We start from the raw sequence: 16598 nt of genomic DNA, 5'->3' as shown, positions 1-16598 counted from the left end.
GTAGAGACGGAAAAAAGGAGGAAAAAGAGGAAGGCTGGAGAGCGGAGGGACGGGGAAGGGAAGTTTTGTCCAGTGTGTTCTGTGTGGTGTGCTACAGTGACCCTGTTGCCTGCGTTGGTGTGCGAGAGGTGTGTGTGTCTGTGTGGGAGGGTGTGTGTACTGCATGCATTTGTGTGTGTGTCTGTGTGTGTGTCTGTGTGTAATGCATGCGTGTGTGTGTGTGTGTGTGTGTGTGTGTGCGTGTGTGTGTGGAATTGCACGTATACTGGCAGCACACATTCCACGGCAACAGTGAAACACATGCTCACGTGTCTTATGTGCTTCTTCTGGTATATAAATATAAAACAAAACAAAAACAAAGAATAACAACAAACAAAATCATATTTGCAAACAAACACCAGCCACCTCACGATTCACACCTTCTTCCCTTTTATGCTTGATTTGACACACCTTGATCATCGTCCAGGGTTGATCATCGTCCACCCCCCCCCCCCCCCCCCCAAACAGAGCAGTCCACCTCAGTCCTCCTTTTTCCACCGCTCGACCAGGAGTCTCTCTTTCTTTGTCTTTCTGTCTTTCTTTCCTCCCCTTCTCTCTCTTCCTTTCACTGAGAACTGGCCCTCTCCAGCACGCGCAGGTCATAGTTCTTTTTGGTGGCCCTCAGTTTGAAGAGGCAGGCCCCGCTGTTGTTGAGTTTGAAGGAAGCACTCTGTGCAGCCATGGTGCTGGGGAACACTGCCACCACTGTGTAGAGGTGGGCGGGGTCGTGGCCCCCTGCGCCGGGGCAGGGGCCGCAGCCTCCCCGCCCTCCCTGGGGGTCCTTCAGCCACTGGATCTTGGCACCGCACATCGACAGCTGGTTGAAGAGCTTCTCCGCTTCGGGGCGCGAGATGCCCTCCGGCAGGTCCGTCACCTCCAGAACTCGACTGACCACTGTGGGTCGAGGAGAAACGGGGGGAGAATCAGAGACCAGAGGTGAGATGTAGAGCAGGCTCGATTGCTCAAACTGTATTTTTCACTTCTCTCTACGTGAGCTGGACTCTGTTTGTTCATGCAAAATGATTTTTGCGACATAGTGCTTAGTGGAATTTACAATATGCTTATTTTAGGATGCACAGAGCACTACATGAGGGAAATACAGTGTGCGCTCCTACACCAGACCCTTGGTGGCTTAGTGGTAAGGCTGGGTGTGCATGAATTAAATATTCTGTTTGGCCATTCTCTTGGTTACAACTACTTTTAATGTTAATAGTTTCACTTGCTCCCATCAGACCACACCCATCCACCTGAACAACTTGAAAACAATAGCGTTAGAGCTGGGTGAAGATTATTACTTTTGTATCGATATATATATATGACGATATGGCTCACATATGCAAAATCTCGTTATATCCAGTTCAACTGAATGGTAATGTTAGGTGTAATGTCAAACAAAATAGAAATATTCAAATAATATTCCCTAAGAAAAATGTTCATACCTCATTTTTGTTGAGTAAAGTGAGTAAAATTTGCTTGTTCTCATCTATTTAGACAGCAGAATTGTATGCCACGAATCACGATATCCCAAAATCACTATATCATCGCGATATGATTCCACTGAGACCATAAATGATGATATTGAATTATCGTCCAGCCCTAGTTAGTGCACTTGATAATTATTGGGAATTGGAATCAGGTTGAATTTGAGTGTTTATAGCAAAAACTGCAGGAAAACACAATCAATCATGTCCTAACACTAGTAGAGGATGTTACACCCATCTGTATCTTATACACAAAAAAAAGTCTCATCACTTGGACTCACTTTATCCAAACAACGTTCCAGTCATTAGATCATCAGCAGAGAGTGTGTATGAAGTTTTATTTTTTCCTACTGTACATGTCACTAAGTTCTGAAATTTCTGAAATTCAGAAATTTCAACTCTAGATTTCCGACTTGTGGCATTATTGTGTTCATGCTGTTTCAAACTCGGGGTAAAAACAAAACAAAACATACATAGCTAGCTAATTGCATTGGTAAAATACCTTTTGAATTCAACATATTGCTACCAGAGCTAAATAGAAACGCATATTGCATGATTACACCTCAAATTATGTCAACAAACACTTTGATGACGTCAACTCTGACAAACTGGAGATCCATTTTCTACAAGTCGAAGCTCATTGTTTTCCTGATTTCCTGAGGTGTCTTGAATGCCATATAAGAGACTGCAGGTATGAAAGAGCTTTGTATCTTTTGCTGTGTATGTCTAATGTTTAATTGTATGTTTAATTGCATGTTTAATGCTATTTGCACCTGTACGTCAAATACGTCGAATTTAAAATGTTTAAGTACGTCTAAAGTATGCACATGACATGTGCACCTATGTGCAGTGAATATGCCACTGTCTCTGACTTGTCTTATCACTCTACTGCCTTATTGCTTGTTGTGTCTCTTGTTGTTTTTGCACTCATATGCCCTGTTATATTTGTACTATGTTGTAAACGGAGTCCACAGCACAAGAATTTCACACGTGATACTTGTACCACGGAGTGACAATAAGAATCTTGAATCTTGAATCTTGAAGCATATCTGTATCTTACCAACGTCAGTGGTGCCGAGATCCGTTGATGCAGATTTGAGGGTTTGTTTTTTCCCTCGTGCCCCATGTTTCATTACTCCTTGGCCCTTTAATACAAGAAAACAGATCATGTGAGTGATTATTAACATGCAACAATACAGACGGACAGTAGATGGGGCTATAAGCAGTCAGTAGGAGGCGGAGGAGTGGTGTGGTAACTGGAGATGCAGACAATCGCAACGCACAGGAGAAGTGGGGTAGGCTGCAGCAGAGGATAGAATCATGACCAGACATCAGTCAGTATTTGGCCTCCAATTGATTGGTTGAAAAAATAAACCTATTTTCTCATAACTACACAAAAATGTGCTGAGATGAAAAGATTTTAAATACATTTTTAACAGCCCACATTCTGTGAGGAAAAAGGTGCACACAGACATTAATGTTTGGGTTGCAGCTACACATTTAATATCCTGTAATCCTGTAAGTGTGGTGGAAATGAATGTTAACTATACAGAATTTTAATTAAGCTAGTCTAGAAATGCAGGGGCGCCCCAGTGGCTCACCGAGTACCATAAGACTCGGTCCTTCCTGCGGCAACCCGGGTCGAGTCCGGCCCGCGCTCCTTGGCTGCATGTCCTTCCCACTTTCAGTTCAGTTCTGTTCAGTTCAGTTTATAGCCCCTTAACACACAAGCATGTCTCAATGGGCTTTATATATATTTGTGTCTGGCAACACCAACCTGTTTCTCCACGGATATTGGCCGTCTAAAGTGAGTGGCTTGACAGACGAGACTTGTTCCTAGACGGGCACAGAGCCCGCCAAACATCCCCCGGCACATTCTAGTTGCGATGGAGGAGTTCTGCAACCGTGACCTAACGACGCCATTTTTTTTGCGAGATGATGGATATCCATTTATCACGCTTCCGTTGGAAAGCCGCGTATGTCATTACCACAGCAACCCATGCAGATAGGTTGGTGATGTCTGAACACACAAATCCAATCAGAATTCAGACGTCTTAAAAGTTCCAATTTGAACCAAATTTCCAAAATGCAGGATGGCAGAGGCCGAGTAGGGCGGGTCCTTCCCCTGCCAGCTGCATTTTGGAAATCGGTGGTGGGGTGTGTGAGAGAGAATGCATGAATGTGCGGATGCATGTGTGTACGTGGTCGCAGCTATTGCGGAGTCACGCTTGTTTTTAGGTAGAAGGGCTAAGTTGGGAGGGGATCCAGGGCTACTGACCTGATGGGAGCTGTAGCTGAGAGGGGATCCAGGGCTACTGACCTGATGGGAGCTGTAGGAGGACTGGGTGTGCATGAGGGGAGGAGGACACAGGCTATACTGGAGAGGCTGGCCCAGCAGAGAGTAGCGTCCATCACCTAAACAACATACACCACAAGTTCAAAGTGAAAAAAAAGATGAATCCTGAAATACTGAATTTAGTATTATAATGTTTTCCAGCAGAGAACAGTTGGGACCTTTTTACCAAACTAACACAACAATAAGCAATAAAACAGGAGATGGAGAAGGAGTTCAAAATGAATTTGCAATATTGTAAAACCGGAAGAATTAATGTATCTCAATGGGGGGTCACTTCTCCTTGCTAAATGTGGCTGCCACACAGAGGTTTAAGGATGAAGCTTGATATGGAAAAGAGTCCATGATATCTACACATGGACTTGGGAGTAGAGTTACATGGAGGCCGGCACCTGCAAAGCAACCAACGCCATCCAGATTTGGGTCAAAGGGTTTGAACTTGACTCACGATTTTGGCTGTTTTTGTCTTGTGAAGATGGTGTGATGAAGGCTTGCATCATGGTGGTACTGTATTACGTGGACGGTGGACTGATGAAAGTCTCTGTTTGTACGTGCGCTCATGCATCGCTAAGTGTGTGTGTGTATTTGGCAGGTAAAGGTAATGTGACTGTGACTGTGAGTATAGGTCAGAGGATTGGGGGCAGGGGACAGCATGCGTAGCCGTGTGGTAGGTCAGAGGATTGCGGGCAGGGGACAGCATGCGTAGAGTTTGTTGAGTTTGTTGAGTCTGCTGCGGTGAGGTGGTCACGGCCCTTTAGTTTGGGGCCAACAGCAGCGTGGAAGTGGGTGAAAGGGCCCACAGAGTCGGAGCAGGGGTTCAAAACACTGCAACAGCTTGAAAGGCAGTGGGGGGGTGTATTTGCACGAGGATGTCAGGCCAGGAGTTAAGTCATTTTTAGAGCAAGGCCACTTTGGCCTTTGATAAATACAAACATATTGGGGCATCGCGGCCAAAATGTAGGGCACGGAGGCCAAAACCAATGGTTATTAAAATCATTTTTTCTAAACATTTTTCCTCAACAAAATAAATCTCCTAATATATAAATCAGTGGTACGCAACCTTGCTCTACTCAGGAGCCACACTGACCAAAACAATTCTTTGCAAGAGCCACGATCCCCCCCAAAAAGTCCCTTTCTTCCCCTTATTTTTTATTATTATTTGTAGCTTGCTAAACTTGCTAGCACGTTGAAAAACACATCTACCTCCGCAACAGATTTCAACGCGGTTTGCGACCATTGGAATCAGCGAGACTCGTTCTTGTCGGCTAAGCTCAGTGGCTAAACTCACGAGACGTATTGAGCCCATAGTTGCTTACGTACGTAGCCTAGTTGTACTAAACCTGCACCGCTTACTTCAACATCTGGGTGTGATTTTTTCCAACAGTCTAGCTAAACTGTAACTGTATCCAATTCCAGGTGAGAAGCCTGTTACCTTGCGCTGGTCCTCCGGGCCGGGGAAAGACCTGGGAGATGAGGGGTAATGGTCCCAGGCCTGCACAGACGCTGCTGACGCTGCCGGAGGGAGACGGCGTGGGAGACTGCGTGGGGGAGGCCAGGGGGCTGCTCAGCTGGGTACCGGCCTGGACAGGAAGCGTACCATTTGATACATTGATTAAGTGCATACTCCAGTCCACTTCAACTCAAAGGGTCATACATATCTGCTGTGTGTGTGTGTGTGTGTGTGTGTGTGTGTGTGTGTGTGTGTGTGTGTGTGTGTGTGTGTGTGTGTGTATTAGGGGTGTCAAAAATAATCGATTATAAGATGCATCGCGATGCGGACGTGCACGATTCTGCATCGATTCACAAATGTCAAAAATCGATTATTAAAAAAAGAAAAAGAAATGAATACTCAAATAAAATATAATGGAAGTACATGCAGTTGTTTATTTTAATTATGGATCATAATACAATGCAATTCCAAATGCACTTTTATTTTAAAAGTAGCCACACAGTGAGAAAAAAGAAAGTGAGAAAAAATAAATCATGTATTGGGGAAAAAAAGTGATGCATCGATTTAAGATGCATCGAGATGCATTGTTAATCGCAATCGAATCGTAGCCCTCTGAATCGTAATCAAATCGAATCGTGAGGCCAGTGAAGATTGACAGCCCTAGTGTGTATGTGTGTGTGTGTGTGTGTGTGTGTGTGTGTGTGTGTGTGTGTGTGTGTGTATGTGTCTTCTATCTTGCTCCACCAGCAACAGCAAGGTCATGATCGGCCCAGGATTTTTTTGTTTTCTTTTTTGAAAGAGTTCCCCTTTGCCTATTAATGGGTTGTTGCCAATATTAACCCAGACGTGTTTTTGGATGGGACCTTGTGTGTGTGTATGTGTGTGTGTGTGTGTGTGTGTGTGCGCATGTGTGTATGTACCTGTGGAGCGTTGTCAGGTTTGTAGAGGTCTCCTGGCTTGCTGGGCCTCTGCTCTATGCTGTAGTACTTGCATGGGTTCCACTGGACCAGAGGAGGATTCTGGGAAGGCTGTGGTCCATTGGGGACGCTGAGCTGCATGACCATCACCCCAGGCCCGGGGGGCGCTACCCCTGAAAAGAGACACACACACACACACACACACACACACACACACACACACACACACACACACACACAAATCGTTAAAAGGGGCATTCAGTAATTTAGGATGTTTATCGACTTCTATTCACCTTATGTTCAGACGCGGGGGTGGGCCTAATTCTTCCGGGTCGTGTTAACACTTCCGGCGGTCACGGCGCGAAATATGAAAGAACGTCATGAAGAAGAGAGTTGTTTTTGTAGCGGACAGTGCAGGGGGTAAAACAAAGAACGTAGCCTACTACTTTGAGCTCGGTACACAGCAAGCAAGCAAGCAAGCGAGTATCCACTGTTAGCTAGGTCAGATAACGTTATCGTCGACAATGACAAGCACTTTCTTGTAAAACATACCTGGACTCAAACAAAGAAAGCTTCAGATAGTTTTCTCTGCTCCGAGCGCAGCTCGAGCCACTAACGTCAATAAGACCCGCAGACGTTAATGTAATTCCCTGGAATGCAAGACTTAACGAGCCAGTTATATGGCGTTGCATTCTTATACATTGCCGTTTGCTTTTATTTGGTATGTTACATACAATCGGCTAAAATATTAGTTAATTCAGAGTTAGAAGATATTGGAGCAGCCAGCCATTTTCTTTTTTTTTTTGCCGGAAGTCGTCACACGTCCACACAACCGGGTCAAATGGGCGTGGCTACATAAGGTGAATAGGCCACCACAAAATTGCAACAACACTGCCAGGTGAGGTACACTACTGTGTATGCAAGTATGTATATGATATACATACATATGTACCGGTATATACAAAAGTAAACATACTGTATTAATGCAGTATGGTGTACTGTAGTGATGTTATGTGCTTGTGATAGGTCTATATAAATAAACATGGCTAGACTAGGTCTGACTGGCACAGGTTACGTTGACCTGTAATTGACACAAATAATGTCACATTTTGACAATAGAATAAATAAGCTAGCTAATTAAAACAGAGAGACCCAACAAATCTAGTGAAGAGAGGACATTAAGGTTTTCTACTACTACTACTACTACTACTACTACATCACAATGCAAAACTGAACACTACTGTAGATTAGGGCTATGAATCTTCACTGGCCTCACGATTCAATTACGATTCATGTGTCAACGATTCGATTCGATTCGATTCGACGATGCATCTCGATACAGCTCAAAGTATCGCAGCTCCAAGTATCAAATCCTCAATTTTCTGTATTATTACTGCACATGGCTACTTTTTCATTAATTAATACAAGCAATCAGATCAATATCAAGTCCCTTTTTTACTTAGAAAGTGCTTTAAAATCTGAATGTCGACAGAAATTTAAACATAAACGATTCAACGATTCATCTGTCGACGATTCGATTCGATCCACACGTCCGCATCTCGATGCATCGATTATACGATTACTTTTGACACCCCTCCTATTGGTGATAGTTTTAAGCTCGCCACCTGTTTTGTCTTCCAACAACATAACAGCTTAAAGGAGAACTATATTTTAACCCCTCATATAGGGTCATCTGTAAATAGGTAGTCGATGACCAAATAGTACCAATGTTTCACACCTGAGCACACGGCAAAAAACTGCTTTTGAGGTTTTCCACGTTTTCTCTAAACATTACCTTTTCTAAGGATGATGATTTTGAGGTTTCACAAGTGCACCCTGTCGCCATCTGTCTAACCTTTTCTCTGTAAACCTTTCACCTATTTTCTGCCATGAGTCAATGCACTGACACTGACACAGCACGGGATTTGATAGCTTAGTGTTTACATTGGCATAGGGCATTTATACAGTACATCTGTCCAGTCTGAACACTTATACAATAGATCTGTCCAGTCTGAACACTTATACAATAGATATGTCCAGTCTGAACACTTATACAATACATCTGTCCAGTCTGAACACTTATACAATAGATCTGTCCAGTCTGAACACTTATACAGTACATCTGTCCAGTCTGAACACTTATACAATAGATCTGTCCAGTCTGAACACTTATACAATAGATCTGTCCAGTCTGAACACTTATACAATACATCTGTCCAGTCTGAACACTTATACAATAGATCTGTCCAGTCTGAACACTTATACAATACATCTGTCCAGTCTGAACACTTATACAATAGATCTGTCCAGTCTGAACACTTATACAATAGATCTGTCCAGTCTGAACACTTATACAATACATCTGTCCAGTCTGAACACTTATACAATAGATATGTCCAGTCTGAACACTTATACAATACATCTGTCCAGTCTGAACACTTATACAATACATATGTCCAGTCTGTCCTGATGAGGTTTATATTTTGCCTTTATTATGCCCTTCATTATGCCTATAAATAAAAAAAAAAAAAAAAATAATGAATGGAATATTGTTAGTCAGAAAAAATAATTCTTAGGTGGGCCATCATTCAGTTCAATTGCCAGGTGATGCTCGAGCACGACACCACCTCAGGCCACCAAGTCTCACCTGAATATTGCTGCTGCAACTGCTGAGGGTTGCAGGGGGACGGTGACTGTGTGATCTGATACTGCTCAGAGCTGGGGGGCTGCAGGTAACCTACTGATGGACTGGAGAGACAGAAAGATGCACACCGTTGAGAGAAACACACAAGGAATTCAGCGAACACACACTTGCGGAAGGAAATTAATATACCAGGGAGTCTCTCTCACACACACACACACACACACACACACACACACAGAGTTTCAATGTTTGGCAGCCATTTGTAAACATATCACAGCCATACACGGCTACGCTCTGCTGAGCTTAAATTACAATGTTAATGGTTTGCTTCAGCAGGCAAGTTAGCAAGAAGAATGCGGATGCACTCAAAGAAAACCCAAATACAGGAAGATAAAACATTTAAGGCATTATTGACTCCCCTGGCGACAATCTATACAACGTTTAGCAACTTCATTTGCAATATGCCAGCAGGTTCCACCATTTACAGCTTGTTCATGCGGACATCACAGCACAGTTAACGTAGCGAGAACAGCTTACAGTAATTGATATGTGGAAAGACTCCCACAAACAATGAACTGGCTGCTATTTAGACAGTTTCCACCATGCAACAACGTCTACAGATATAACTTGTCACATTAATGACAACATACTGTGCATTGTTCTGTACATCTTATAGACACCGTGCCTAATGTTTATGTACTATGCATATTGCTTTATAAATTCAGACAAACATTCACTGAATTCACAATGTTAGTCTATGTTGATTATCAATGGAGTGACTGAAAGATATGGGTATGGCATAGTTTATTTTATTTTGACTATTGTAAAAAAAAAAAAAAAAAAGTCAAGGATTACCCAATAAAGTCAGACTTATTTGCATCGTGGTCCTTGATTTTAAAATATGAGTGAAGGGTGAATGGCACTATAAATTAACGTGAACATTTAAAAGAGGCATTTAAAATGCAGTTATCTTATCTCAATCTGGGAACCCAGAGTCTATCAGTCTGATGACAATGTCATTGGTTACAGCTATTTATTATTATTAGCTGAAATGTCATCTGGACCTTCAATCGATCAGCTCCAACTCCATTCTCGTGTCAATTGGACTTGTAAACAATAACCGCGGCGCACGGAAGTGCAAGTCTTGGGTCTTGACATCCACTAGACAGAGGAAACCCTAAAAATATCGTCCGTGTGTCAACGCTAACACACTGAGCCACCGGTGGCTCAATAGAGTGGCCACACTGTTGACGTACCTTGTGCTGTTCTGCTGTGTGGGGGTGATGACACTGTAGTAGACAGGCATGGGGCCCTGGACAGACTGGCTGACTGGCACCATCACCTGCTGCTGGTACTGCTGCTGCACCACCTGCTGAGGCTCGTTTCCCACTGGCACCTGATGAGGGGAACGGGTGGAGCAAAAATGACGCTCTAGTTGCAATAAATTAAAAAATAAGAGCTGATGATATCTGACTGCTGCCAAGGACAAAGACACAAACCACCCCCACAACAGTCTGTTCTCCCTGCTAACCTCAGGGAGGAGATACAGGGTCCCAAGAGCACGCACAAATCGCTTGAGGGACAGTTGTACTACGGAGTGACAATAAAAATCTTGAATCTTGAATCTACAAGTCCAAGACTAATGGGGGAGGTTATACTGCAAAGCAGAGACATGTTTGTTGAGCTACAAAACCCAATGGTACGTTTATCATGGATTCTATGATGTCAGCATGAGAGACAACTAAATTGCAGTGAGTGTGAAATTGATTTCATTGGGAAGTAGACTGTATCATTTATCTGGGAGAATGTAGCCATGTGTAACTCAAGTGTCAGGGGAGCTGCTGCTGTATTTATCCTTCACTACTAAAGTCCTGTACCTGATATGAGGGCATCTGTGGGTATTGGACCATCATGCTCTGCATCTGTCCTCCCATGCCCGCCCTCTGGGAGTTGAGCAGAGCAGGATTTTGGGGCTGCTGCACCCCAATCATGCCCTGGTAGCTAGGCTGCTGGCTGGGCATCATGGTCTGGAGTCCTGACGGGACGAGAGACGACAGTGGGAAAAGAGTTAAGCGTAATTTATACTTATTAGAAAGTGTCGCTCAGCACATGGTCGCAGAGGAAAAATAAAGTGTCGCTCGTGTTGCTGCATTTATGCTTCTCTCCTCGGCTCAACGGTCACGTGACACTATAGACAGAGGGAGGCAGAGAATTAGTGCAGACAGCCAAGAGAGGGTACGCCGTCAGTGAACCCACGTCGGAGGCAAGATGTAACTGCAGCCGCATATAACGACACACAACTCACCTCCTCTCTCTCTGAGAAGTTGGTCACGGTGTTCTTTGTGATTTTCACGAAGTCATACATCAAGGACAGGCTGATACAAATAGCGGGGAGTGGGACACGTTCATTAATTTAATTTCAGCAAAACTAAAACAAGGAAGTCAAGCGCGTGCCCGTCTATATAGCCAATCACACTTGCGCGACATTATGTGACGTAGTCAGCGACACTAGAAATTTCACTAGGTAGCAGACACCTCTCGCCGACACTTTAAAGTGTCGACTCAAGTCCTCATTTCTGTCGGCGACCGTTTCAAAAGTGTCGGCGGGCAGACGAAGCATAAATTGGGCTTTAGGCTAGGGTAGGAGAGGAAGAGGAGGGTACATTAGAGAGGAAGGAGGAGGTGGAAGAGGGGAAATCACGGTAGCTGGGATGTTGGCTTGGAGGAGAAACATCCCGTACAAGAGGAAGACTATGGTAGCGTCGTGTGGCAGAGATGAATTGCATAGTTGTGTCCTGATGAAGGCCTGGTAGCATGAACATGGGCTGGGTCCAGAGTCTCCACCCCGAGAAATCCACGCGTGAAGCGAAGTAACAAGATCAACTGCAGAAAGGTGCCGACAGCTCAAAAAATGATTTCTGTGGACACGACCCCCCAATTCAATTGTTGCCGGTTTCAAAATTGCAATGTCGTAGAAATGACATTGATCTAAAAATAATAATTTGTTCTTAAACTAGTTTTCTATAAACACTGCCCAAATTAAAATAACATTATAGTCCCAAATATTATGTAACATACAATTTGTAGTCCTTGTTCATCAGCTAATATTAAAACTACTGAGGTGGTGGATGATAGTTTAGTTTTATGTATAGCATAGCTTAGCACAACATTTTCATAAGAATAGCAGTTTTAGTGCTGTTCTAGGCACACAATCTTCAGTGCCTACAGCCCAGGTGGGCTATCTCGTCGAAAGGGCCTTTCTGTGTGGAGTTTGCATGTTCTCCCCGTACCCCCCAGGGGGTTCCTCCGTACATAACCCCCCACTAAAAAAAACATGCAGAAGATCGTCATCCGACCAGTGACGACAACATCTGAAGTTGGTCCAATGATGGTCCAATGATGGTCCCCGGGCGCTGGAAAGAAAAAAGCGACCACTGCTCCTGGCCTGCCCCCTGGAGGAAAGGACAAGCCTGGATGGGTCAAATGCAGAGGACATATTTCACCGGCCACCGTCAGCATGAGTGTGTGTTGTGGCCGCATGCATGTGTTGTAGTGTGTTCGTGTGACAATAAAGACGGGCTTCTGTCTGAAATCGTGTATTTTTTCTTTTTTCAAAAGCAATGCTTCCATAAGACATCTGATATAGACCAAATCACTGTGACGTCACCATGTAAACAAATTTACTTCCGGGTACCACTTGGGGAAGGCGGCAGGTTTAAATGTGCGTGTTGTCAAATAAATGCTGTCAAACCCTCTCGTTGTTTTCGGCCGACTACTTTCAATTTAAATGGTTAAACGGTTGGTAAACATGCTTGTCCGACGTATCTAGCCTTTCTTCTGTGTTTGTTTTATGTAGTGTTAGCTAGCTAATAATGTTTGTTTGTCTGTCAAACTCGCTGTTTTTTTGCAGACTCGTAACCTCGCGTCACCAGGCTCTTCTCGGCGAGAGCAGACTCGTTAACGTTACAGACAGAGCTACCGACGCCACGTTAATTTAATTTAGCGTCAAGTCTACTCTGGTCTGGTCCAACAGGTAAATAAGCTAGTCTGGTGTTAGTGAGAGTGTTGTTATGAATGATATTAAACAACAACACAACACGGACGAACCATTTTTGTCTTCTTTGTCTGTTTTTGTCTTCAACACGTCAGTTTGTGCCGTCCACCGCCATTATAATGTGTGGACCTCAGGGGTACCCGGAAGTAAATGTAAACATCCCGCTGATTAGGTCTATTCAGACACCAAATTGCCTTCACATCAATTGCTATGTTTAATCATCGACAATTTGTAGAATTGAGCTGGAAGAATGCCAGTATAAATCTTCGAACATCATGTTTCAGACAAATTGCAGAGCAGTCATGTACTGATTCGAGGTTTCACTGACCGCACGGCCAATCATTACCCAAGGATAGTTGGCAGGCATTCAATTGGAGGCAGAGTCCATTCAGCTGGTCAACAATGTCTCTCTGTCAGTTACTGTATAAACACACACAGTCAACCTTAACCGGGGTCCCTGATGAAAAGGGGGCTGAAGTATAACGCTGACATGGTTTTCCAAGTAGAAAGGAAAGTCTATTTTGGTCCAAGCATATTTGACTTGGCAGAAAAAGTTATTTAAAATCCACCTTTCACCCGGTAAACTTAAGACAGGATGATTCAGCAGTTTATTTGCCTAGGTACAATTTCATACAATTGTAAAATATACTGGATTGTAAAAAATTAAATAAAAATAAAATAATTAAGTGGGGGGGTGTGCTCTTAATAATGGTAGAATACATCACAATATTAGATCTAAAAGAAAGTTTTACATTGCACGATACAAAATGACAACTAACCGTGCCATCATCCCGTTATATACATTTCCCAATGTATGGCTTATAAATTGACATTTCATTTGAATTGGGCAAAAAGTAACCCCCATGCTGGATGAGCATATGACTAACACACTATGCTAGAAGCTCTGCAGTATTGATACTGTAGCTGTAGCACATTGCTTTGACATTTTGCTTTCAAAGTAAATTTGGTCACTTGGGCATGCGACCAATTGAGGCAAAGTTTGAACCAAGGGAGTTGTTCAATCAGCTATGTGCAGATTGCCACTGGCTCGGTGGGTAGGGGAGGGAGGGGTCCAGCGTGTCCCTGTATTCCTTCAAACTGCTTTGGTGTCTGTACAAATTCATAAAACCTGAGAAGTCACAGTGACCAACACTGCTTTAAGAAATGACATGACACCCCCAAAAAGCTGTAATCTATGATCTTCTTTCTTATCAAAGCCAACATTAGTCCCTGTGCCATTCATTGCATTTCATAATGGTGATGCTTATCCTTATCCTTATTATTCTCTTCTCTCTAAATGTGTTTTCAAGTGTGCGTGTGTGTGTGTGTGTGTGTGTGTGTGTGTGTGTGTGCGTGTGTGTGTGTGTGTGTGTGTGTGTGTGTGCGTGTGTCAATATACTGTACAGTATGTACTGATGGGTGACAAATGATAGGAAAAACCTGTACAAGCCTGAATGCTCGCGTGGTTTGGGTCAACGTGTCCCCTTAGAGGGAAAAGGCCAGTGCAACTCAATACAAAGCTGTTCACAGTGATCACCTGTATCTCATGATGAAACATTTCTTCATCCTGTTGGGAGTGGTCTCTCCCAGGTCGCCTCCATCCATAGAGACACTGCATGAAATAGGCCATGCCCATCACGGGGGAAATAGCTCCGTTCACTCCCATAGACGAGCATCATTTTCCTTGAATTAAACATAGCTAAAAGCTATGTTTTTGTTTTATGTGTGGTGGGCTGTGCACACAACAAATGTAAAAAATAACCAATTAAAAGTTTTTTTGTACCCCCGAGCAAAACAAGGAAGCCGTTGAGAAGAAAAATGTGGATCTAGCTGTCAATGAAGTAAGTTGGAGTGTTCATCTTCCGTATACAAGATCTTTGTGTGCAGCACGCGACATAGGAGAACGCCAGGATTGGGGGGGGGGGGGTTTCAGGAAGCAGAAAGTCAGCAGACAAACGTTGTGATCAGCTCACGTCTCGTTCGCAGTTCAAATGAATGAAGTAAACGCACACCACGTCTCATTATTTGACACTAGCCACTAGTAGCCAGTTCCTCCTAGATATCTGCAAAACTATCTGTATCTGACGAGAGTTCCTTTGTTCGCCCGGTTAGCCACGGTTTGTTTTGCTAGAAGTTGGCACGATAGTTGGTCCCGTCTAGTGCTTTGTGTTTTCGCCCGTGTTGGGCGTGGTTTCTGAATGATGACGCAGTGTCTCTATAGGGCACGAGGGGGTCACTGAATGGTTTTAATGATGATACTTCACAGTCAGTCACCACATCTCAACCCAATTGAACACCTACAGTATGGGATTTTGCACCCATGTTAAGACCATGGCACACCAATCAAACGTTCTCCAACAACTTAAGAGAATGTTTGCTTGGTGTGCCATGTGCTTTAGACAGTGCTCTCCACCACCACCACCATCAAAACACCAAATGATGGCATATCTTTGGGAATACTGGTGTTCCATCCCTCCAGCAGAGTTCCAGAGACTTGTAGAATCAATGCCAAGGCAGTAGGCACACTGAAGCTGTTCTGGGCTGCAGTGTGTGGTGGCTCAACACCTTACTAAAGTTGGCTTTTCCTTTCATTTGTCACCGGTCTGTATGTGCCTGTGTGTACCTGCATGTGTTTGTGTGTGTGTGTGTGTGTGCGTGCGTCACCCGTCTGTATGTGCCTGTGTGTACCTGCATGTGTGTGTGTGTGTGTGTGTGTGTGTGTGTGCGTGCCTCACCTGTCTGTATGTGCCTGTGTGTACCTGCATGTGTGTGTGTGTGTGTGTGCGTGCGTCACCGGTCTGTATGTGCCTGTGTGTACCTGCATGTGTGTGTGTGTGTGTGTGTGTGTGTGTGTGTGTGTCACTGGTCTGTATGTGCCTGTGTGTACCTGCATGTGTGTGTGTGTGTGTGTGTGTGTGTGTGTGCGTCACCCGTCTGTATGTGCCTGTCTTGAAATGTGCATGTGTGTGAATGTGGTGTATCGAGGATTCAGGGAAGATCGGGAATATACACTATATATAACTTACATATAAGTTGCTTACTGTCGATCTGCCACTTCAAAAAAATTATCTAAATCAAAATGTTAAGCAATATTGTACCACTTGGCCATTTCGATGTTGGCATCATCAAATGGCAACAGTTACATCAATACCTAGAAATTGTGCAATATGACGTCAGTAAAATGTACAAAGCACACCCATGTTTACCAACCTGGCTGGTGTGCGATTGCTTTATACCAAAAGATAGCAAAGGGCCGAGGGAGGCGAAAGATCTGGTGTCACACTGGCGAGTTCATTGCCTGGTCCAGACCTTGGAATCTGCCCACTCCACCGAGTTGCCTGCTTCTGGTCTGGCATCGTGACATCATGCAGCGGCGATTTCTCGTCCAATGAGAGCCGAGAGAAACTAACGATAAGCCAATCGGCACGAATAAACAGTTCCATGGGCGGGACTAACGCCGTTGTCGAGCTATTTCCCGTTGTCGATTGCACGAAGGAGTAATAACAAGACGCTGCTATCGAGGCTGCTTTAACCAATTGATACCTGATGCAGCATTTGTGTGTGTATCCCTTTGTTAACGCGGTTCGCGGTCTTAAAGGGATACGCACACAAATGAGGGATATACACGCAAATGCTGCATCAGGTATCAATGGGTTAAAT

General features: G+C 44.0%; 1 protein-coding gene across 1 annotated transcript in view; it reads right to left on the bottom strand.

Annotated features, from left to right (window-relative positions):
* Positions 1-575: 575 nt before the first annotated feature.
* The window catches only part of LOC310770749 (R3H domain-containing protein 2-like), a 45928-nt gene continuing 29905 nt past the window's right edge, over positions 576-16598 (bottom strand). Inside the window, exons 17-24 of the mRNA XM_083663465.1 lie at positions 10762-10919; positions 10141-10280; positions 8888-8988; positions 6244-6413; positions 5306-5453; positions 3841-3935; positions 2581-2665; positions 576-933 (exon numbers count right to left, since the gene is read on the bottom strand). Of these exons, the coding sequence (XP_083519591.1) occupies positions 605-933; positions 2581-2665; positions 3841-3935; positions 5306-5453; positions 6244-6413; positions 8888-8988; positions 10141-10280; positions 10762-10919 (1226 nt within the window). The 3' untranslated portion in view covers positions 576-604. The remainder of the gene's footprint in view (positions 934-2580; positions 2666-3840; positions 3936-5305; positions 5454-6243; positions 6414-8887; positions 8989-10140; positions 10281-10761; positions 10920-16598) is intronic.

Source organism: Poromitra crassiceps (assembly GCF_964638095.1).
Source record: "Poromitra crassiceps genome assembly, contig: HAP1_SCAFFOLD_220, whole genome shotgun sequence".
NCBI classification, from domain to species: Eukaryota; Metazoa; Chordata; class Actinopteri; order Beryciformes; family Melamphaidae; genus Poromitra; species Poromitra crassiceps.
This window is presented reverse-complemented; position numbering and strand designations above follow the sequence as displayed.